The sequence below is a fragment of the Phalacrocorax aristotelis genome, chromosome 7 (assembly GCF_949628215.1).
Source record: "Phalacrocorax aristotelis chromosome 7, bGulAri2.1, whole genome shotgun sequence".
Lineage (NCBI taxonomy): Eukaryota > Metazoa > Chordata > Aves > Suliformes > Phalacrocoracidae > Phalacrocorax > Phalacrocorax aristotelis.
In genome coordinates, this window is record NC_134282.1 from 29,760,021 (window position 1) to 29,781,579 (window position 21,559).

At 40.3% G+C, this 21,559-nt stretch overlaps 1 protein-coding gene across 2 annotated transcripts in view; it reads left to right on the plus strand.

The window, feature by feature from the left end:
* The window catches only part of RYK (receptor like tyrosine kinase), a 64,645-nt gene that overhangs the window by 39,170 nt on the left and 3,916 nt on the right, over positions 1-21,559 (plus strand). For both annotated transcript variants that reach the window (XM_075099569.1, XM_075099568.1), the window contains exons 10-13: positions 11,540-11,609; positions 13,502-13,634; positions 15,389-15,498; positions 19,543-19,702. In XM_075099569.1, the coding sequence (XP_074955670.1) occupies positions 11,540-11,609; positions 13,502-13,634; positions 15,389-15,498; positions 19,543-19,702 (473 nt within the window). The remainder of the gene's footprint in view (positions 1-11,539; positions 11,610-13,501; positions 13,635-15,388; positions 15,499-19,542; positions 19,703-21,559) is intronic.

Here is a 21,559-nt window from a genome sequence, read left to right on the forward strand (position 1 = left end):
TGCCCAAACTATACCATCATATTAGAGAATCATAATCATTTGGATTGGGACCTTTAAAGACCATCTAGTCCAACTCTGGATATCTTCCACCAGATCAGGTTACTCAAAGCCCTGTCCAACCTGACCTTGAGCACTTCCAATGATGAGGCACCCACAACTTCTCTGGATGACCTGTTCCAGTGTCTTAACCACCCTCACTGTAAAAAAAAACAAACCAAAACAACCCTAAAACCAAAGCAAGCAAAAAACCCCAAACCCCAACCAACCAACTAAAAAAATTCTTCCTTATGTCCAATCTAAATCTACTCTCTTTCAGTTTAAGACCATTGTCCCTTGTCCTGTCACTACAGGCCATGATTAAAAAATATCTCAGGCTTTCTTATAACCTCCTTTAAGTACTGAATCTCAGAATCATTAAGGTTGGAAAAGACCTCTAGGACCATCAAGTCCAACCATCAACCCAACACTACCAGGTCTCCTAAACCATGCCCTGAAGTGCCATGTCCATACATCTTTTAAACACCTCCAGGGATGGGGACTCGACCACCTCTCTGGGCAGCCTGTTCCAATGCATGACCACTCTTTCAGTGAAGAAATTTTTCCTAATATCCAATCTAAACCTTCCCTGATGCAGCTTGAGGCCATTTCCTCTTGTCCTATCACTAGTAACTTGGGAGAAGAGACCAACACCCACCTCACTACAACCCAATTTCAGGTAGCTGCAGAGAGCGATAAGGTCTCCCGTCAGCCTCCTCTTCTCCAGGCTAAACAACCCTCAGCTCCCTCAAAGTCTGCTCGTAAGACTTGTTCTCCAGACCCTTCACTAGCTGCTTTGCCCTTCTCTGGATACACTCCAGCACCTCAGTGTCGTTTTTGTAGTGAGGGGCACAAAACTGAACACAGTATTTGAGGTGCGGCCTCACCAGTGCCCAGTACAGGGGCACGATCACTTCCCTACTCCTGCTGGCCACACTATTGCTGATACAAACCAGGATGCTGTTGGCCGCCTTGGCCATCTCGGCACACTGCTGGCTCACGTTCAGGTGGCTGTCAACCAGTACCGCCAAGTCCTTTTCCTCCAGGCAGCTCTCCAGCCACTCTTCCCCAAGCCTGTAGCATTGCATGGGGTTGTTGTGACCAAAGTGCAAGACCCAGCACTTGGCCATGTTAAGCCTCATACAATTGAAAGGCCACAATAAGGTCTCCCTTGAGCATTTTCTTCTCCAGGCTGAACACCACCAACTCTCTCAGCCTTTTTTCACGGGAGAGGTGTTCCAGTCCTGGGATGATTTTTATGGTCCTTCTCTGGACCTGCTCTAACAGGTCCATGTTTTTCTTGTGCTGGGGACCCCAGAGCTGGATGCAGTAATACAGGTGGGGTTTCATGAGAGTAGAAGGGGGCAGTCGCCTCCCTCAACCCAGGAACTTTGTCTAGATATAGCCTAAGTTGGTGCAGTTGTCTACCATGTCACTGTATATAAGCCTTCACCCCTGCGAAGTAACACCATGTACTGGCATACAAGTGGCTTTGTGTTGGCTGCTGCCATTGCAAGCTATATTAATCATAGCAAGTTTGTGTTGTGCAGAGTGGTAAGTGATTATCCACCGGACATGCCTAAGAAATCCCAACAAGTAGTATGCGTGGGCTTGGAAGGCTCTTTGGGCCCTGGGCAGCTTGTGTACGTTGGCTTTTAGGAGGAGATCTCTGCTATACTAGGAAAGGTGTCAAAGAAGGGCTATTGTCCTATTCAAGTAATTTTTTCTAAATACTTCTCATTAAGAAAACTTGTGAAGAAAGGTCATGTCATAGATACAACAGCAGATGCATATCATAACGGATCTCGTCTTTCTTGTGTTCCTTCTTCATATTAGTTTATAAGATACATAACCTTTCAGGATGGGTTAATTACTAATAATGTGGACAGAGGAAAATGTGCTGTCAATTTTCTCATTTCATATCTTGGAGAAGGTGAATGTTGTGGCTGACGTGCTCATCAGACAATAGTTAGGTCTGTATTTCCCGCTCTGAGAGGGGAGTGTTTGCAGCCTTGTCAGTCTGCCTCTTTTTACCTTGCTGTGGGGTTGATCCTTTTCTACAAAGGATCAAAAAGCAAAGAAGTTGACTGGTTATGGCAGTAACTGCAGCAGCCCTTCCCACTTTCCTTCCCTGATGTTTTCTAGCCTTCTGGTAAGGTGTTGAGTATTACTACAAACCAGACGAGTGCTAACTGAAATCAAGAAACCTTGATTTTTCTGAACTTAGCACTTGGTCTCCCTTCTGAAGCGATCTGCTGTTAAAGGAATTGGTTGTACATAAAAACTGAGAAAGTCTGGACCTCCCTACCTTCGTCCTGAGAAAATCTTTAAGTGAAAGAGGCCATTCAGAGAGTGTGAGACTTGTTTCCAGCAATGTATTGTATTCCCAGTTTTCTCAAGCTGGGATTGACCTGCTAGGTCAGACTCTCAAAGGGCAAGTTTGATCCTTATAAAGCAACATCAGTGCAGGAGGCAAATAGACTGGAGTTTCCTTGTTTAGCATTATTTGACTAGCTTCTCCTATGCCACAGAGTTTGCCTTGGGTCTTTCATCTTAGCTGTTCGTTAAGTCTTTGAAGTGCTTTTCAACCGATTCAGTGACAACTCATTCTGTAGCTTGTAAACTGATATGACTGGAAATTTGGAGACACTTCTCTTGAAATCTCAATGCTGTATCTTTTATAAAGATATAATCTGAAGGCACAATTCATCCCTGAGTTCACTTGAGATCCCTTAGAAGAGGTTTTTCTTCCACCTTACTCCAGAGAAAAGTTGTAAAATGCCCTGGGTAGTGACAGAGCTTCTACCTGCATGTTCGTAAAATACATTAATTTGTAATAGGATTTTTAAATGCTATATCATCTAATACTTCAGAGTGTGTCTGGATGCCTGAGTGTGCAGTGCTCTGTGCCAAAAGAGGAGAGCTTAAAATTAAAAGTAGGTATCAGTTGGCAAAAAGAGAGGCAGCTTTTTGGGAGTACAAAGGTCACAAGCCCTGGGCAAAAGGTATCAGTTGTTCATACTTTCTTGAGATCCTTCGTGTTGGCCATCCAGTTGTTCTTTTCTATTTGCAGTTTACGGTTTCACTGTGTATTGATTTGCTAGTCACTGTCATAGAAGTTTTAGCCTCTTTCACATTTAGATTTTTCTATGGATAATTTGCCTTCGTTCATTCTTTTAAACGGACATTTATGAAGATTAAAATGTGCGTCTCATTACCAGTAAGAACAAGAATATGTTATCTGTACTATATTTGGGATATTGGAATCTGTGGATCAATAGAACCTAAATAAGTTAGAAAGATGAGAGGCTTAGCTGGCATATGCTTTCTTAATTTTGTTTCTTACTCTACAGTAGAATTTTTTAATGAGGTTGTAATGCTTCACTTTCCGATAGGAGGTTTGCTACCACTCTCAACTTTGGAAAGTGTCTCGTTTGGCATGTTTCTCACAACTGGCATTGCATCTCTTGCCAGTGGTTGACAAATCTCTTCTGCCTTTATATGGTGTGAAATAGACTTTGTTGTCAATCTTTTAGATCGTCTTAAGTCAGAAGAGGAAGAAAACACAGGGTTTTCACCTTTGATTTAAAGAACACATTGTTTAATGGTGCTTTTCCTGTGAAGGAGAAAATTCTTTGCAGAACAAATGGAATTGTGTTATTCCAGGAACATACGCAGTGAGTTTGACTTGTGCAGAGCCCTGACTCATTTAGTACATTCTGGCCAAGGTAAATTTTTGTTAAAAACAACTGATCGTGCTGTTCAAGATAACCTGACTGCTTCCATTTCATTTTCTAACCACGTAAAATTTTTCTTATGTAAAGAAAGGAGTGTTTGAAAACAAACCACCCGTGAAAAGCACTGGAAACAGAGTCATAGCGTGAATGAAGATTAACTCTTAGGGCTTCATCTTTTTACCAACCTAAGCTCAAAGCTTTGAGTTTATATTCATGTCATCATAGGTCACTAAGGGACTCTCAGCATTCTTGTCTACCTCTATGCTCTTTTTAACAAAAAATTTTTTATCTAGTTAAGAGGGGCTGCTCAAAGTGCACCCATATAGACAATATGAATCATGATGCTGTAATAGAAGCCTTGGAGAAGGACCTTGCCATTAATTCACCTGGTACGTCTCAGATGCAGCTGCCTTCCGAGTGTAGTACACCAGACTTTACTAGTACAAGTCAAAACATGCACTTAGCAGTGCAAGTTTGTGTTGAGTTGTAGATATGAGGAAACCTATTAGACGTTAAATGTTGTATGTTAAAACAAGCGGGAATTAACTGTCCTTAGTGAGGAGACCTGTTACTGCCTTCATTCATGTGATATCTGTATTGATCTGCTTATGACCTAGCCGAGTGCAAGTTGGTGACCCTTCAGGGCTTCTTCGGTACAGTTAGGAACTGTAGGAATAAAGACCCTGAGAACTTAGGCAAACCAGGGAAAGCAATAGGCATACTGATGTGACTTAAGTGTGTATAAGCAGCTTTGTGTTAACCAAGTTGAAGGGTTTCTTGTTCATATTAGACATAGAATACTGCAACCCAGAGTATACACAGTTGTTCCTAAGGTACCATTTTTAAACTGCATTGAATTTACTGTTTTGGGCAGTTCATTCTTAAAAGCACTGCCTCATGAACATATTTATAAGCTTAAGTTCATGCCTTAAATGTATGGTATTTAAGTTAATTGTTAAAAGTTTTAAACTTTCCAAAATCAGAGTACAGGGTCCTGTTTCTGTAGAAGAAAGTTTATGACAAAAAAAAAAAAAATCAGGAAAAGAGCTGCTTCTAGTCTGAGCTAAATTCTTAAGTGTCTTCATAAAGGAAAGATACCTGAATTTGAAGAATTAGGGGACAGTAGCAAATTTCTGAATGTCATCTTAAAAATGCACTATATTTGTCATTCAGTCCTAGTTCATTAAGAAAATATATTCTACTATTTTAGGTCTCAGGATACATTACAAAAAATCTGAGTAGCAGGTCTTAGAGGTTGATTTCTAAAGTACTGTGCTTCCTAATTTAAAGATTTGCTATTCCATATGCTTCTGCAGGGGAAAAAAAATCATGGTCTACAGTACACTTTCATTTACATACAGTTAAAATCACTACTTTTATTTCAGTTTTGTTAGCTGTTGCCCTTTAGCAGTTGATAGACTTTGAAACATTAAATCAGTTTTATGTCTCTCTTCCCCAGTTTCATTTCACATTTACTTATACTTTCAGCTTCACTTTAAGTTAAATGGATTACTGAGCAAAGAGCCTTTTACTTGTTGCTATTTGCTGCGGCTACTTGGATTCTAGTATTATTGTTATGTGGGGAAGTAGCACTACCCCCAAATCATATCTCTCTGCCCTTTTCTGTGGTTTAAAATTGCATGTGCGTGTTTAATGTAGGAAAACCAGAACAGCATTCCCCGTTTTAGCAGTGTCATGTTGAAGCACTTCCAGAATATATTAAAATTAGGCTTGAATTTGAAAATATGAACTGAGTTGTTTTGGAAAATAAACTTGTCTGGTTGTGCTGTGGAAACACACATTTCAATATAAATAGTCTTGATATTAAGATTGGAGGAAAAATCCTGCTCAACTGAAATTTTTACAAGACTAAGCATAGCGCCCTATGTTGTAGCATTACATTGTCATCTGTGTTTGTATGTTTTAACATATCGAAGATTTTAATTCTGTAGGATGCATGGTTGGCTTGTAAAGCAGATAGGCATGGATGTGTGAAAGTGTAGCCATTACCTGAATGCCTCTGTAGCTGTCTAGACATGCACATGCAATAGAGTAGCTAAACAGGAGCCAGGAGCAAGGTGGTTTTCCTTCACTTCTGTGGTAGGCAGAAAGCAGTTAGATGTACTACTGGCTTCCACAGTAGCTTGTCACTGTCTAACTGTTAGGGCCTCTTGAAGTTTTGAAGTGTAAATATTTTTGCGTATGTACTTCCCCTTCTACCTATAACAAAGCAGATTGGATCATGACCACTTGTGTTCCTTGAGAAGTTGATCCTTGTATTGAAGGAAAGTTCTGAAAGTGTCTGCTAGCAGCATTAAAAATGTCATGCACAACAGATGTGAATTCAGGATAGTCTTTGATTTTCTTCCAAGAAACCAAAGACTTGTGTAGGAGGGTTAAAGCATGTATTCAGGCATGTGTTCTCTTTGAACTGGGATTGAATTCTGCCTTGGGAGGAATTTTACATAATGAGTTGTTCTGCAGAAGCAGCAGTAATTAAAAAGGAGCATTTCTTACGTGAAGCTCAACATCTTGGGCAGTTCTAGTACTACTCTCATTTCCTGTGGGCACAGAGTTTGTGACCATTGCGCCTGCCTGTATGCTTTTCACCCTTCAATCACTTGAGCTTTTGGGCTTTGTCACAGTATATTTGGCAAAGGCCACAAGCTTGAAAGATAATAAGGGTAGTGGAAGCTTTGTGAGAACAGGTAGCCATAGAGAGAATGGGTCATGTAAGAGTGTTGATGTTGGAGAATATTAGCTTCCAGTATGAGACAGAAGCAAGTTCACACAGGAGCAAGACATTAAAAATGGTCCAAAGGTGAGAAAAGTTTCAGGTAAAGCATCTTTTTAAATATTCCTGTCAGGACACATGTTTATCAGAAGCCTTAGACTTCCTAGCTATAGTGTTTGTAGAGCTGCTCCTGATGGGAGTGCTGAAAGAAATAGCTGTCTCTTACTACCCACAGAAGGTTATGAAAGGGCTCTGAAATTACTTATTTCAGTTTTGAGAACTGTGGTTATATTGCTTTTAAGATTCTGCTTTGTTTTCAGTCTGAAGAAACAGATTTCAGTGACCGTGCAACAATCTAAAGTCTGTAAGTTGTAATGCTGTGCTTTGCTATTTTGAGATTCTAGGAGGTCTGACTTAAAATGTTATTCTTGAATGCCATCCAGCTAGTTGGGTAAGCCACTGCAATATCCAGGTAATTGCTGCTTTTCATGTCTGGTAAGTAATTTGAGGTGTGGAGTGACTCTTTTCCGACATACAACCACCCAGTAAATGTAGAGCATGATGCTCTGCAGCTGTTATGAGTGCCCAGTCTTGTAGCAAGTAAATTGCTGCAATGCTAATGTCATCGCAAAACTTGCCAGAGATTTTTTTTCATGTGAGTGTCATGATGATTCATGTGACTGATGAATGATGGTAAACAAAGATTTAAAATGCAGTTTTGCAGATGGCCTTTCAGAAGTTGGTAAAAATCAAATAGGTGCTCTTTCTCCCCATGAACCAGGAAGGGCCTCGGCACATATCACACTTGCCAGAATTGTGTGGAGAGATTAGCCTCTTACATAAAAATAGTAGTGCCAAGAAGCCCCATTGTGCCTGGCTATATACAAATAACATAGTAACATTGAGATAAACTTGCAGCTGTATCAAAGCTTCTTGAAATCCTAACTGTTCTTACACTGTGTGCCTTGGGGTAGAATTTCACAGCCAGGCTCTTGGTACAGAAAGGGTAAAACAAGTGCTTTAAAAAGCATCTTCCTGGTTCTGGAATGCATTTACATCTATCTCAAATAGTCTTATTTTTAAGCACCTTCTGAAAGTTGGACCTTCTTGGTCCTAAGTGAACATTTAGAATTACTACTGGGTATTAAATCTTTCTCTTAACTCACATGACCTGAAGTCCTTGCTCTTCAGTTACTCAGCTGTTGTTGTGTGATAGCCTTGTGAAAATAGATGATGCTCTTTCAGGGCACTTGACTAGGCACTGACCTAGCTATGCCTCATGATCATTAGGCTGCAGCTCTGTGAATTGTTGAGCACTGATGTATTCTTAATCACAAATAGTGTTAATATCAGAGGGAAGTTTAGATTTTTTTTTTCTTGAGGGCTTTGACGAAGTTGTGCAGCAAGCCCTTGTTGCCTTGCCTGGGAGTGTTCAGCTTAAACTCAGGGCCATTTCCTGATCCCCAAATTTAATATATGGGAGACTATGGCCTCCTCTGTCATGGCTTTGAGTTGCTATTCTAATTTAAGAGGTGTCTGGCTCTGTGGCAGGCTTTTCCTCCATCCCCTCTTCTTTAGCTGCGTGTGTGGCTGTGTTTGTATCAAATGACTTCATGGATCCGGTACAGAAAAAACGAGCTGCAAAAGCCTGTGGGCATTCTTGTGTGTTTGACAAGATCACTCCCCAGGTCTTATTTTGTGTGGCTGCACAAGCATTTCTGTGAATAAAATGCCCACGTGTGTGTGCTTACATGTAATGCTTAGAGCTTTGATATATGGTTTTGGTACAGGATTACACTTTGGCGCAGGCAGGAGAATGAAATCCGTAGTCTTCACCTTAGTATGTGCTCGTAAAAACATTTCGTCAAGCTGGAATTGCTGGGTCACGGCTGTCGCTGGCTTTGCCCTGGCACTGTGTATTTCTCTTATCAAAGCCAGAAATGCTGTAGATTTTCTGGATTGCTTTAAGGGTTTGCAGTTGCAGGATGGTCAGATTCATTAAGTCCTCTACAGCAAAATTATTATTACCAAAATCACCTTCTTCCTATCTATGAAGACCTGTCCGTTGGATGCTTGAAAGTGCTTATAATCCACTAAATGTGACAGAGTTTGTTTAAATGTACTTTTTGTTGGGTAACTAAAGAAAATGGCCTTAAAAGGAAGCCTGATTGCAATGGGGACTGTTGCAGTAGCACTATTTTGGTATTTTTTTACCCCCTTTTGACAAGAATCACTCGAAGAAGTGGAGATTTGTGTTCTGTTTTGAATTATATCTAGTATAAAACCACAATAATCAAATTGTGTGGTGGTTCTAAATTGGCACTGGTCTAAGCTAGAGGAGGGATTAGCCTTGTACTGCTATTGTTTGTTTTGAGTGTGTTGAATTTGTTGGTGTTTAAGGTTTTTTTTCCATACAGAAAACAAGGAAATAATATTGATAAGAAAACACAATACGGATGCTGGGACTGTTTCACAAGATAAGATTTAGATTTCCGTATATACTTGAATGGGAGTCAATCATCCTTTTGGGTGCTCAACGACTATAGTGTAGTCTCCACGCTGAAAGAAAACAATGAAACGTAACAGCGACCTGCTGAAAAACACCCTGTGTGATGGAAAGGGAAAGGCATTGGTGGAAGAGTGTCGCCTACTACAGTGTTAGTGCCAAGAGATGAATAGGTGAATTGTCCAAACCCGATTAACTCGTTCTGTAGATTTTAAAACCAGTCTGAAATAATCTCTGATTTAGAGCTTCAAACTATTGCATGGTGGATCTTACAATTAAAAGCAAACCAGTTAAGCAAGCACGGGGCCAAAGAGTGTGTGAGTGAGTTAATCACCTTAAACTCACACCTAGTAATCCCTTTCTTCTATCATATGCTGGGATGAAGAGGTTGTGGTCTTTGAGTTCTAGTAATTAACGCACTTAAACCTGACGCTGTCTACTAGTAGTCTGCTGGCAGTTCCTCTTAATTTCTTAAAATATGCTTTTACACCTCTGTTTTTAATGCTTCTTGCCCTTTAGAACAGTTGGATAACTCAGCCATTCATGCCTATATAACTTCATTTTAATGTAGTATCTTGGTTTTTCTTGTCGGCTTACAACCTTTGAAGTCTGTCTCTTACATATCAAATGAGTCATGTATAAAACACTTGACTGCCATTGCTGCACAGTAGGTAGGACTTCCTACTTCTCATACTTCTGTGTGTTGGGAGGTCAAACTAGAGACATTTAAATATAGCCAAGTGAGGCCTTCTGCACTACAAGAACCTGTTCATACCCTCCCCCTGCATACATACTTGTTATCAAATACAAGGAAATGCACTGTTTTAATACATCCCATAATATACCACAGCCATAATTGTCACTAATCTAATGGCACCTCTGTGTCTGGACTTCTCTAGGGTGCTGTGTCCTGGCTTTTGGAGGCCTTGGTCCTTCTAGCCTGTACAGGGTCCAGGTAGTGATGCTACTTAGGGGTTTCCAAGCATGCCCAGGGTTCAGTGCCTCTGGCTGGGACTTGTATCTGCATTTATAAACTCCATTTCCTGATCTTCTCCTTTTTTAGTGCCTGTATACTTTTGGGAAGACGTGTCTCCTTTTTAATCTCTCCTGAGCTGAGGTGGTAAAGCAGCCTTTGAAGTAGTTTGCCTTGGAATATCATTCCTTTCCCTCGCTTCAGGGAACTTTCTCAATCCACCTGATGTTTTGTGGCTCTCAGGGTCTTCAGTTGCAGGATTTCTCTGTTGATGAATCCTTCTTAGGCAGGAGCTGTGTTGTGCCTGAAGCTGTCTCTACTTCCAGCAGATCCGGAAAGCTAAATGCCAATTTGTGCATTACGGTTAGAGCCTATCTATTTAGCTTCCCATTGCCATGAAGGGAGGCCGTGTTTCTTTCCCTACCTTGTGCTCATCTGCGCTGACCATGTTCACCACTCTTAACTCAGTCAAAGGTCACGTTTTCTTCTTCAGGGTTAAAGTTCAGTTAGAAAAGGGTGTCAGAACTGGTACAGGGAGGAGAGTAAGACCATGAAGAAGGGAAAACAGCAGATGAGTTCTCCCCTCTTCTTCCTCCCAGGGCAGTAAAATGTTGGTTTGACTCATCTGTAATATGTAAATTCATCCTAATTCAGCAAGGAAAGCTGATTGGCCTTTGTTGGGTGCACCCCTGTGCTAGCTTGCTGCTTAGGCACACCAGTACTAGTTTTAGTACAGGACAGAAAATGCATCCAAGTATGAGGAGGGTGGGATTGTGAGAGCTCTGGTTTACATTGTGTTAAGCTTCCCTGTTGCTTCTTGCCACCAGACAGGGAGGGTTGGGGGAACCAAACATAAAAATATTTGTGGGCAAGGGGTTACAGGCAACACTTTGATTCTGATGAGTAGATGTTCTGACTGCTGTTATCTGGAGTTATCACAGATGCTTGAATTTTAGCTGGCAGCAGTTAATTGGTTTTTTTTGTTTGTTCATTTGTTTTTTTTTAAAGGTGGGGAAGAGAACAGCAAGCATTTTTAAGGTTACCAAGAGGCAAGTGTTTCAAGTAGAGAGTAGTAAATAAGAAAACCTAGAAATAAATGGTCTTGATTGGTATGGAAGTAATCTGCAGAAGCCTATACTGGTAATTCAGCAGTGAACCGGTGTCTTCTGAGCACTTCTGTGCTTTTGGGATACGCACAGAATTCTCACCTTCTAGCAGCATTGGCCCTGTGTGCAGGATGTGAGCCATGCTGCCTAGTGCAGGAGGTTGATGCCTGCCCAGAAGCTGTCAGGAAGTGGCAAAAGTACAGTCTGTCAGCACCTGGAGTGTGGTTTATTTCCTTTTTCAGCTTCACCCCATTTGTTTAAGAAGAAATATGCCCTAGAACTTGGCTTACTCGTTTGGGGTTTTTTTAAATTCCATTTTATAAAAGTAGGCAAACAAGTTCTGTTTGTGCTCAAATGACCTCAACTGACTTGTGAATCTGGACCAAATTTTAATTAATACATTGATTTGTTTCCAAAATCATTTGCAGTTCCTTTTTTTTTAATTAGATCAAGCCTCAGAGGTACAGGTGACAATGATGCTGACTGAAAGCTGTAAACTCAGAGGACTTCATCACAGGTAAGCTAAGCAGTGTTTATAAACAAAACTGTATCTGCGCGAGCTGAAAATACTTGTGCTTAAAGCTTCCTAGGGGGAGAGGAAATTATTTTTTCAGAGCTGAGCAACTTTTTTGTTTGAAAATTTTTTTAAGCCATAAAGAGCTGACACTATTTTTGGGTCACTTTAAAATACAAAATTCTAGATTGCAAAGGGTACTTACAACCTTTTCTTCCAGCTGTACAGTGAGTAAAGTCAAATAGCAGTGTGTGGGAAGATGGGGAAAGCCTTTGATGATCCCAGCCTTGCAGTGAAATATGGGTAGATACTCCTTTTACATATTCTTTGTTATTACTGAAAAAGGTGCTGCAGGCATATGTTCGTTTATGCTAGTTCTTGCACATTGGTAAATGTGGAGGGATCTTAGTGATGATGAGAGTAAGTACACATGCAGGTTGCTTATCAGTTTAGCTAACTTACTAGTCTGTTTTGCATTGTTTGTAATTTTCTACATGGCACAGAAGTACTGTGATTAGGTGCCCTTCCACATGGAGGCAAGGAAGTGCATTGTTAGTCTTGCACACCTGTTGTCCTGGTATGGCATCATTACATCTCTTATGGGATTTACTCCATAAGAATTACTGGCATGATCTTGTGGAGTGATGGCTTAAGTTTTTTAATTAATGCCCTAAACAGCTTGAGTTAGTGGCAGTTTTGCAGCTTAGATTAAAGGCTAAATTTGGCCTTAAAGATAGTTATTACTGGCAAGGATGCAGGCGGGAAGAAACCTGCGTTCATCATCAAGTCCCTAGACTAGCAATTAATCATTTTGCTGGTAACATGAAAGAAATGATAATAGTTCAAGCAGATTATTAGTTATGTAGTGCATTTAAAAGCTGTTTTTCTAAGAATTATTATAGTTAAGACTTTGCCTAAAATAAAGGATTCTTTAAGAGGAGTAGCACGTTCTTGGGGAAACATACTTAAAACTGAAACAAAATTAAACCACTGCCCTTTCATCATTCAAAATCAGTTCTCTTCCCTTTTACAAGTCAAACTTCTTAAATAGTCCAAAAAGCTTTTCTTCTGTACAGTGCCTATAAAGCTGGGACCTTTATCTTGATTGAAGGTAGAGCTACATGGGTACATAGAGCTCATGGGTGTGACATCTATCAGACTTCTTCAAGGAAGAACAGGAAACTTCAAAGTTCTCTTTTAAGAATCATTATAACTAGTTGAAGATTTCCTACTATGTTTTCAATAGAAAATACAATTTTTAAAAAATTGAAACTATATACAGTTTGTTTCAAGTTTCTACAAATTTATATGCTTACCCCCATGCTGCATTGTTGATACTATAGGAAGATGTTTAATCTGAGACATAAGGAAGAGTAAAACACTTGTGATGAAACTCCTGACATACTTCTGCATTTAGAGTGCAATTTAATGCTTAGCTGATTCAAAACTAAAGTTTTCTGTTCTGTCATTTTGAAGTGACTCAAACATGATGTTTTGACTTTTTTAAACCACTCTGTAATGGAGCTATACATTTTATATCTATAGTTGCATTTAGAGTGATACACTTCCAAGCTGAAGATATATTGCTTCTTAATATAAATGATAACTTGTATTCACAGAAACTTACTTCATCAAGTGAAAAAATTTGGAGGGTTCTTCCTAATGGGAAAGTACTCAAATATATTTTTTTAATCTTTTGTGGTTTTTTTTATTTTATTTTGAATGTCTAGGGCTTCAGTTATTTGGAGACCTTGTGCTCTGCAATTCATAATGCAAGATTAATGCTTTTCTTCAGTGTTGAATTACTTTCACTTACTGTGTTTAGGGATCGAGAAGTTCTTTTTTTATCAGATTTTGGGTTCATAAAATTAGGGGTTTCTTTCCCTGTCTTCCAGGAATCTGCTGCCTATCACTCATGTCTGTATAGAAGAGGGAGAGAAGCCAATGGTGCTGCTGCCATACATGAACTGGGGGAACCTTAAACTATTCTTGCGACAGTGCAAGCTGGTAGAGGCTAACAATCCACAGGTACACTCAGAAATCTGTGACTTCTTGCCCATTAAACTTAGACTTCATTTGTCATCTGTGTATGTGCCTTAAAAGAAGTAGTTGTGCTATTCACCTCTTCTGTTGTGACAATGAGAGAATTGACAAGCAGGTTCCCTAACAAGTGTTTGTCTTGATTCATGCAAGGAAAACACTCTTGGCTGTGTTTATCACAGACATTCAGAGGGCACAAAGCTGGGTTAAACTCTCATTAGGGTAGTAGCTGGTATATTAATACATCTTCAAAATATTAAAAAGATGTATGATTGTGGATTTCAGTTAGAATACATGGGGAAATTGTGTATGGAGGAATTTCAGTTTTGCTGATTTATTTTTTTATATAATAGATTATCCATTTAATTGCTGTAATTCATTACTTTAAGCATAAACCTTTGTTAAACTTTTAGGGTGCTGCTGCAGATTTGCTAGTAAGTAAAATAACTGGATTTATTTAACTTCAGATACTAAAGGAAGCAATCTGATTTTTTACTGCTGTGGGTGCTCTTTAGCATTCATAACTTCACTGTGTTTCAATGGAATCTGTTGCATATATTTCATGAGAAGTGGGAAAACATTACTGATGAGAACATATTTTGCCTATTTTTAAAACTCTGAGTAAATGTTTAGTGATGGACATACATATGTATTAAAACTATCTCTCTCATTAGGATTACCTTGTCTTTTCTTCAACTTCACCTTGGTTTGGCTTCTGTCTTTAGGCTAAATCAAGCACAAAATGAAATCTTGTTTCCTAAGGTCAGCATTTGTCCCTGTTATGTACCAGATTTCAAACTAGCAAGGCCACATACCTCTGATAAATTTACAAGCTGTGATAAACTGCTTTCAGCTTTGATTTTACTTGTTTTCCTGCTTAATCTGAGCTACAAATCCCTATGCAATGCACCAATATATCTTTCCAAGAATTTAAGCATAAATGGTATTTATAATCTGTGTTATGTCAAACAGTTGCCTCTTAGTAACTAGGTATGATTGTACTTAACAATCAAAAAATGGGGCATTTGGTGTCCTAGATATTTATTTTAAGATGGAACTTTTCTACAAATACCTAAAGCGAACTCTTGAGTTTCCTGAAATAATACATGGCTATAGTTCTTAACCTGTTAACAAAGAAGCCAGTTTATTGTTTTAATTTAGTATTTGGTTTATTTTAACCTGTCTTGCAACTTCAGTGTGTCAACCTACATACCGAGGTTCTGAAACACTGTGGAAATGGAAGAGTGAACCGGGGGTATTAATATGTGCAAGAGTTGAATTTATATAGGACTATGAAGGTGTAAAAGTAGCTAGAGCAACAGCCTTTGATACTAGTTTTCAGCAATAGATAGCAACAAGAATTTTGACTACTGGTTGTGTTCTGCTGCCTGAAAATGAGTTGGTTTTCAGAGAAACAGAAAGTGAAAAAAAGTGTGGTCAGAAGGCTAAAATTTACCATTTTTGCCTATGTTCACCACTAATTAAAGGAGAAGCTGTGTAGCAGTGAGGCAGCTGCAAATCAGAAACATTTGCCCTGGCATGTCAAAAAAAAAAAAAATAATTAAAATTTAGAATAAGGAGTCTTCATAAGTTTTCAACAGGTGGTAGTGTCTGTAATAAGCTGCTAGAAAGCATCAGCCACTAAAGAGGAGGGGAGGGGGCACTAGAATACAACAGAAATACTAACCTAGCATGCACTGGGCTTGCAGTTTTACAATGATTGTTCTTCTGTGCTCTTGCAGGCAATTTCCCAGCAGGATCTTGTACATATGGCTATTCAGATTGCCTGTGGAATGAGTTATTTGGCCAGACGGGAGGTCATTCACAAGGACCTGGCTGCTAGAAACTGTGTGTAAGTACTAAATGGGGTAGAGTTGTCGTGCAGGCAGTGTTACATCAATAGCTAGGGTTAGGATGGGCTTTCTCCAACTGGTCTGATCTCTACTTCAAAAATATACTGCTGTTTGGTTTCTTTCCAAATTTTGGGTGAATAGTCTTGTCAGTGAAGTTGTTTTCCTCTAAACATAAGGTGAACCAGAAACCATGGTTTTCAAGAAAGCAGAATGTCCTCACCTAAAATACTCTCACTAGCTTTTGTCTAGCCTTAGTTTTTCAAAGGCTTGAAAAATACTAAACTTTACCTTAAACTTTAATAAAAACTTGGAGTATCTTTGGCTGTTTAACAATGGATAGATTTTTGTATGAAGTTGGGTTTTTTTTTCTTTTTTAAAAAAAGCGCCTAATAGCCTTGATCACTGATAGATTTCTTAGTTGTCAAATGATGGGTAGATATGAATGTGCTCTGTAAATGGTAGGAATGCCAAAGTAGTGTTTGAGACCATCATCTTACTGGAGTATGTCCTCAAAGTGTAGAGATTGTTTTGAGGTGTTTAGGGCTTTGTGTAAACCAGATGACTCGGAGACCACCAACTGTGCTCATTCCCCACCCGCTTTCATACCTAATAAGCGGAAACATAGAAAATACAGGATTCTGCCTGTATGTGACTTAACTACACATATGATAATATATAAATGGGCTGTTAGTCCATGAGCTTAGTCTTATGATAACTGTAAATAACTGTGTTACTTGAATTGCGACATTACTTTTCAGAATTTGAGACCATATTTGAAACCTTGAATTAAGTTCTTTATTTGGAGATACACTTCTTTTTGCTCCTTCGCCCCTCCACCCAGGGCATGTACTGGTCTATTAATGAACTAGCAATGAAAGAAAAGGAGAAAGAAGCAACCTCTGGTTTATACCCCAGAGCTGTGTACAAATTGTCAGTTGGTGAAGTAAGTTCTAAAGAGTTAACTACTGATGAATATAAATTCTTTAACTGGGAACTGGCTATTAGAGGAGACTTTGAGATTTTATGAGCTCTGTTTTGTCCTAAATAATTTCATTTCTGAAACAGTACATCATCATTGGCTCACTTGGGATGAATTCACAGCTTGCATTCCTTCAGTTATAATGTTTTGTTTTATTTTGTTTTGCCTTTTTTTTGAAGAAAATAAAATGCCCAGTGATCTAGTAATTTGTTTGATTCTTCTTGTATCTGTTTTAATGAAAATATTATTGATAAACTATTCAGTTTCTCAGAATTGCTGCCCATATCTTCTTGATGACCTTGGTGCATGCATTACATGGAATCTAAGACGCTTTTTGCCTTAAAAATACCTACAAGGTTTTCTCACGCCCTGTATTCTGCCAGTGCAACGGTGTAAAGACTGGAGCACGCTCCCAAATCAGGTTTCTCGGTGCGTGAGCAGCAGTGACTGGGTTACTGACTCAGTTCCTGTTCTTTGGCTTCCACCTCTTTCAACTTTTTGCTACTTTTGTGAATGTGTTTTTCCTTATTTGCCAACCTGTTTTCCAGTATAGCCTTGGAAATGCCTCCTAGGATCCTCAAGGCCTCAGTCCCTCCAGTATCTTCAACTCACAGTTGTTGAACCACCTTGTTGTACCCATTTTTGATCAGGCATTTGCTTTGATTGTTCTCACGTAGTCCTTGAAGTGGAAGCCCAGTTTCTGTCTTCACACTGTTCATGGACAGTATGCCCTTCTAGTGTATGGTGTGCCTCGGGGCTGTGCCACTAATGTCTGTTAGAGAGCTCGGCATCTCTGGCCCAGCAATTAATAGGAAAATATAAGTCACGTTCCCTACAACAGATAGGTCCTGTTCCTGAAGTGTGGACTGACTTCCCTGCGTAGCCCCTCACGGTTGTCAGCGATTACTATTGCTACAACTTTCATCCCTTGTTCTTCTGTCCACAAAATGACTCAGTCCTCTCAGGTGCAGTCTTTCGCCCAGTTCTTGAAACGTCCCAACCGAGCCAACAGAGCTTCTGATGTTGCATCCAGGGGCTAAGAGGAAAAAAGCTTGTCCTATGATATTCTTGTCCTAGGATATTCTTTTATCTACTGCACCTGTTGTATGGGCACCACTGCCACCAGGCACTGTTGCTGTAGCAAATGCTGGGACAGAGGGAGCAGTGAGATCCACCCTGAAGCCATCCCTTGTGCTTTTGAATTAGTGTCACTGATTCTGCTGGACACAGAATCTTTCATGGCTTTTGCGCTGTGTGAGGATGCTCAGTTTGATAGTCCTAGATACCGTTTTCGGAATTCCTATTGCTTTTCCTCTCTGGTGAACAATTTGAGGAAGAAGTGGTACCACAGGAGACAGACATCATAAACAGTGCTCCAGGGAAATTACCTTGTGACAGCCTCTCATTTCTGAGCAGAGAATTAATTGCTTCATGCCCTTGCTGTGTGAAGGGTCGGCACTCCAGACAGTTGACTCCCTGGCCTCCTGGGGCAAAGTCCAGCTTTGCTTTAGTTGCCATACATGTGATCTGGAGTGCTGGCAATAAAAATCAATTAATAGTGCACCTGACACTTGGCAGGTTTGTTAAGCAGAAAAATACTTTTGGTCTCAAATGCCTGTGGCACAGTTGGGCCCAGTTAGAGTGGATATATGGATTACACGAGTCAGAGCTCTCTAGAAAAGGCAGCAAATGCCATTTTGTTCCAGTCCCCCTAATGCAATGTTATTTCTATATTTTTGTCATGAGATGTTAAAGCCAATATCTTGTTGCTTTTACTCATATTCTGATACTAACACCAGTATTCTGAGTCAGCTGTTTATGAGAACATTGAACTTTATTACATATTTTTTAAGGTTTAAAGAATATTAATTAACATCCCAGAGGGGGGGAAACATCAGTAGGCTCTGTGTGCTTTTTTTTGAGTCATCTTTTCACAGAATCACAATGGCAGGGGTTGGAAGGGACCTCTAGAGATCATCTCGCCCAACCCCACTGCTTGAGCAGGCACACCTAGAGCAGGATGCACTGGACCACATCCAGGCGGGTTTTGAATGTCTTCAGGGAAGGACACCCCACAACCTCCCTGGGCAGCCTGTGCCACTGCTCTGTCACCCTCACAGTAAAGAAGTTTTTTCTCATGTTTAAGTGGAACTTCCTGTGTTCCAGCTTGTGCCCATTGCCCCTTGTTCTGTCACTGGGCACCACTGAAAAGAATCTGGCGCCATCCTCTTGACACCCTCCCTTCAGATATTTGTAAGCATTGATAAGATCCCCCTCAGTCTTCTCTTTTCCAGGCTGGACAAACCCAGGTGTCTCAGCCTTTCCTCATAAGACAGATTCTCCAGTCCCCTGATCATCTTGATAGCTCTCTGCTGGACTCTCTCCAGTAGTTTCCTGTCTGTCTTGAACTGGGGAGCCCAGAACTGGACACAGTACTCCAAATGTGGCCTCACTAGGGCGGAGTAGAGCGGGGAGGATAACCTCCCTTGACCTTTTGTTGATTAAAAGTATATTTCCCTTAGCTAGTATCCTATTTCTGACAAAAGTCAGAATGTATATCTCCTCTTGAGGGGAATAAATATCTTGCCAGATTACTTGATTAGACACAAACTTTTAGGCCACAAATAATATTGGTTGCTTTAAAAAGATAGTACTAGATCTTGCTTTCTTAAATCTTTGGCTCGTTATTGCTACAGAGGTACCATAGCTAAAATTTGTTTAATTGATCTGATAGGGGTTCTCCAAGGGAGCAGGAATAATTTAAGGGAGTTGTTTGTTTGCTTTAACTGTATTTTTTTTGCACTTGTAAGTATTTGACTTTTTGATCTAAGACTGCTGATTTTCTAGTGCTTATCTGTTAATGCAGAATAAATACTTCCTTTGATAACATTTGGTAATCACAGAATAAGCATGTGTTGATCTAGAATGCTAGTCCTTTGAAATGCCAATAGTGCGATTAGTGCTCCCCAATTAAATCCTGAGTCTGAAACTTAAGGTTGAGCATAAATAATTTCTGTAAAACTATAATGCCAAATTTGCTAAATACTTTGTTCTTTTAAATTAGCATTGATGATGCACTTCAGGTTAAGATTACAGACAATGCGCTATCTCGAGACCTATTTCCTATGGACTACCATTGTCTGGGAGATAACGAAAACAGGCCAGTTCGATGGATGGCTCTTGAAAGCCTGGTTAACAATGAATTTTCCAGTGCTAGCGATGTGGTAAGTTGGTGTGTTTGGTCTTCTGGGTTTTTTTTTTTCTTTGCGGGTGGGTGTTGTTTTTTTGGTAAATGTATTTTGTGGACATTTTTCCCTTTTCTTCAGCTGGTGGAGAATCATGGCACTGAATAGATAAGTGATTTGTCCAGAACAGTATCTATACACCTGCTTCCTGCACTCGCTGCTTGTATCAGACAGTTCAGAGATCAAGCAGGCTCTTCTTGCATGGCAAAATTGTCCATTGCACACTGTTCTCCTTGGTAGCATTAGCAGGAAAGGCAATTTATTTCAGTGAGCAATTTGTACTGGGACTTGTCTGCCATTTGAATAAACGGGATCCAGAGTCCTCAGCAGAGTATTTCAGTTGCAGTCTCAACTGAAGAATTGCTTCCCTTGACCTGCTGGCTACACTCATGCTAAGACAGCACAGAATGCAGCTGGCTTCTTTTGCTTCAAGGGCATGCTGCTGATGCATTCAGCTTGTTCACCAGGACCCCAGGTCCTTCTCTGCAAAGCTGCTTTCTAGGTGGTCAGCCCCAGCCCATCCTGGTGCATGGAGCTATTCCCTACCAGATGCAGGACTTTGCATTTGCTTTCCTTGAACTTGGAGGTTCCTGTCTCTTGAGGTGCTTGAGGCTCTTGAGCCTGAACTTCAAGAATCCTGTCCTGAGCTTCTTGAGGTCCTTCTGTAGAACCCCGTCCACCAGCCTGGCAGCCACTCTGCCCAGACTGGTGTCATCCATGAACTTCCTGAGTCCAGGTTGTTAGTGAAGACAAAACAGTATTGATTCCTGAGCAATGCCACTAGTAACCAGCTGCTAGTTGGACTACTACTGCTGGTAACAGCAATTTGAGTCCAGCAGTACAGCCACTTTAATGTCAACATTCGCTAATTTGATATAAGGATCCTGTGGATTCCTTATTAAAGTCAAGGTGAACACCCATAGCTCACCTGTATCCACTAACATGGTCTTCTCAGGAAAGAACTAGTCAGGTTAGTTGGGCACAGTTTGCCCTCGATAAATCCACTCTCGTTTTTGCCAGGTGCCTTTATGCTTCACATGAATGGAAGTGACTCCCAGGATCACGTGCTCCCCATTAGCAGCAGCTGGTGTTAGACTACCTGGCCTTTAGTTCCCCAAATCCCACCTCTTCAAGAGGGTGCCCTTTTTCCAGTTGTCAGCAGCTTCCCCTGGTTGTGGTGGGAAGATTTCATTTCATTTCAAAGATGATGAGAGCAGCATTGCAATGACTTCAACCTGCTCCCTTGGCACTCTTGAATGCATCCTGCCTGGTACAGTGGTGTGGTGTGTACACACTTAACTACAATGCAGCCTAAATATTTTCCTCTATGGGTATTTCTTGATAGTTTAACTTTGAGCTTTAGTTTTCGAGACTCCATCCCAGCATGCTAATGCATTCTCACTGTATTCCTCAAGTAGCCGCCTTCTGCTTCCACCCTTTCTTTCCTTCCTTAGTGTCTGAGCTTAGTCAGTGCATCCGTGGTGGCTGTCTAACATGCTTGCTCAGCTTCCTGCATGTCAGAATGGACTGGTCTTGTGCTTACAGGAGCTTGTCCTTGAAGGCCTGTGGTAATTATAATGCTAATTAATGGTAAAACCCTTGCCCTTATGATCTGCATCTTCTTGCTGAGGTGGTATTTACTTTTGTAATGATGCTTTCCTTAACATGGCTACATCCAGGAATTGTAATCTGCATCTTAAAATGTGCTAGTTTAGAAAACTTATTAAAAGTTCCGGGTTTTTTTGCTCATTGCCATGGTCTCTGTACTAGTCCTCAAGCCAGATAAACAAAGCAAAAACAAAAAAAAGGAAGGAAAGGAAGGAGTCAGCTCTTTTG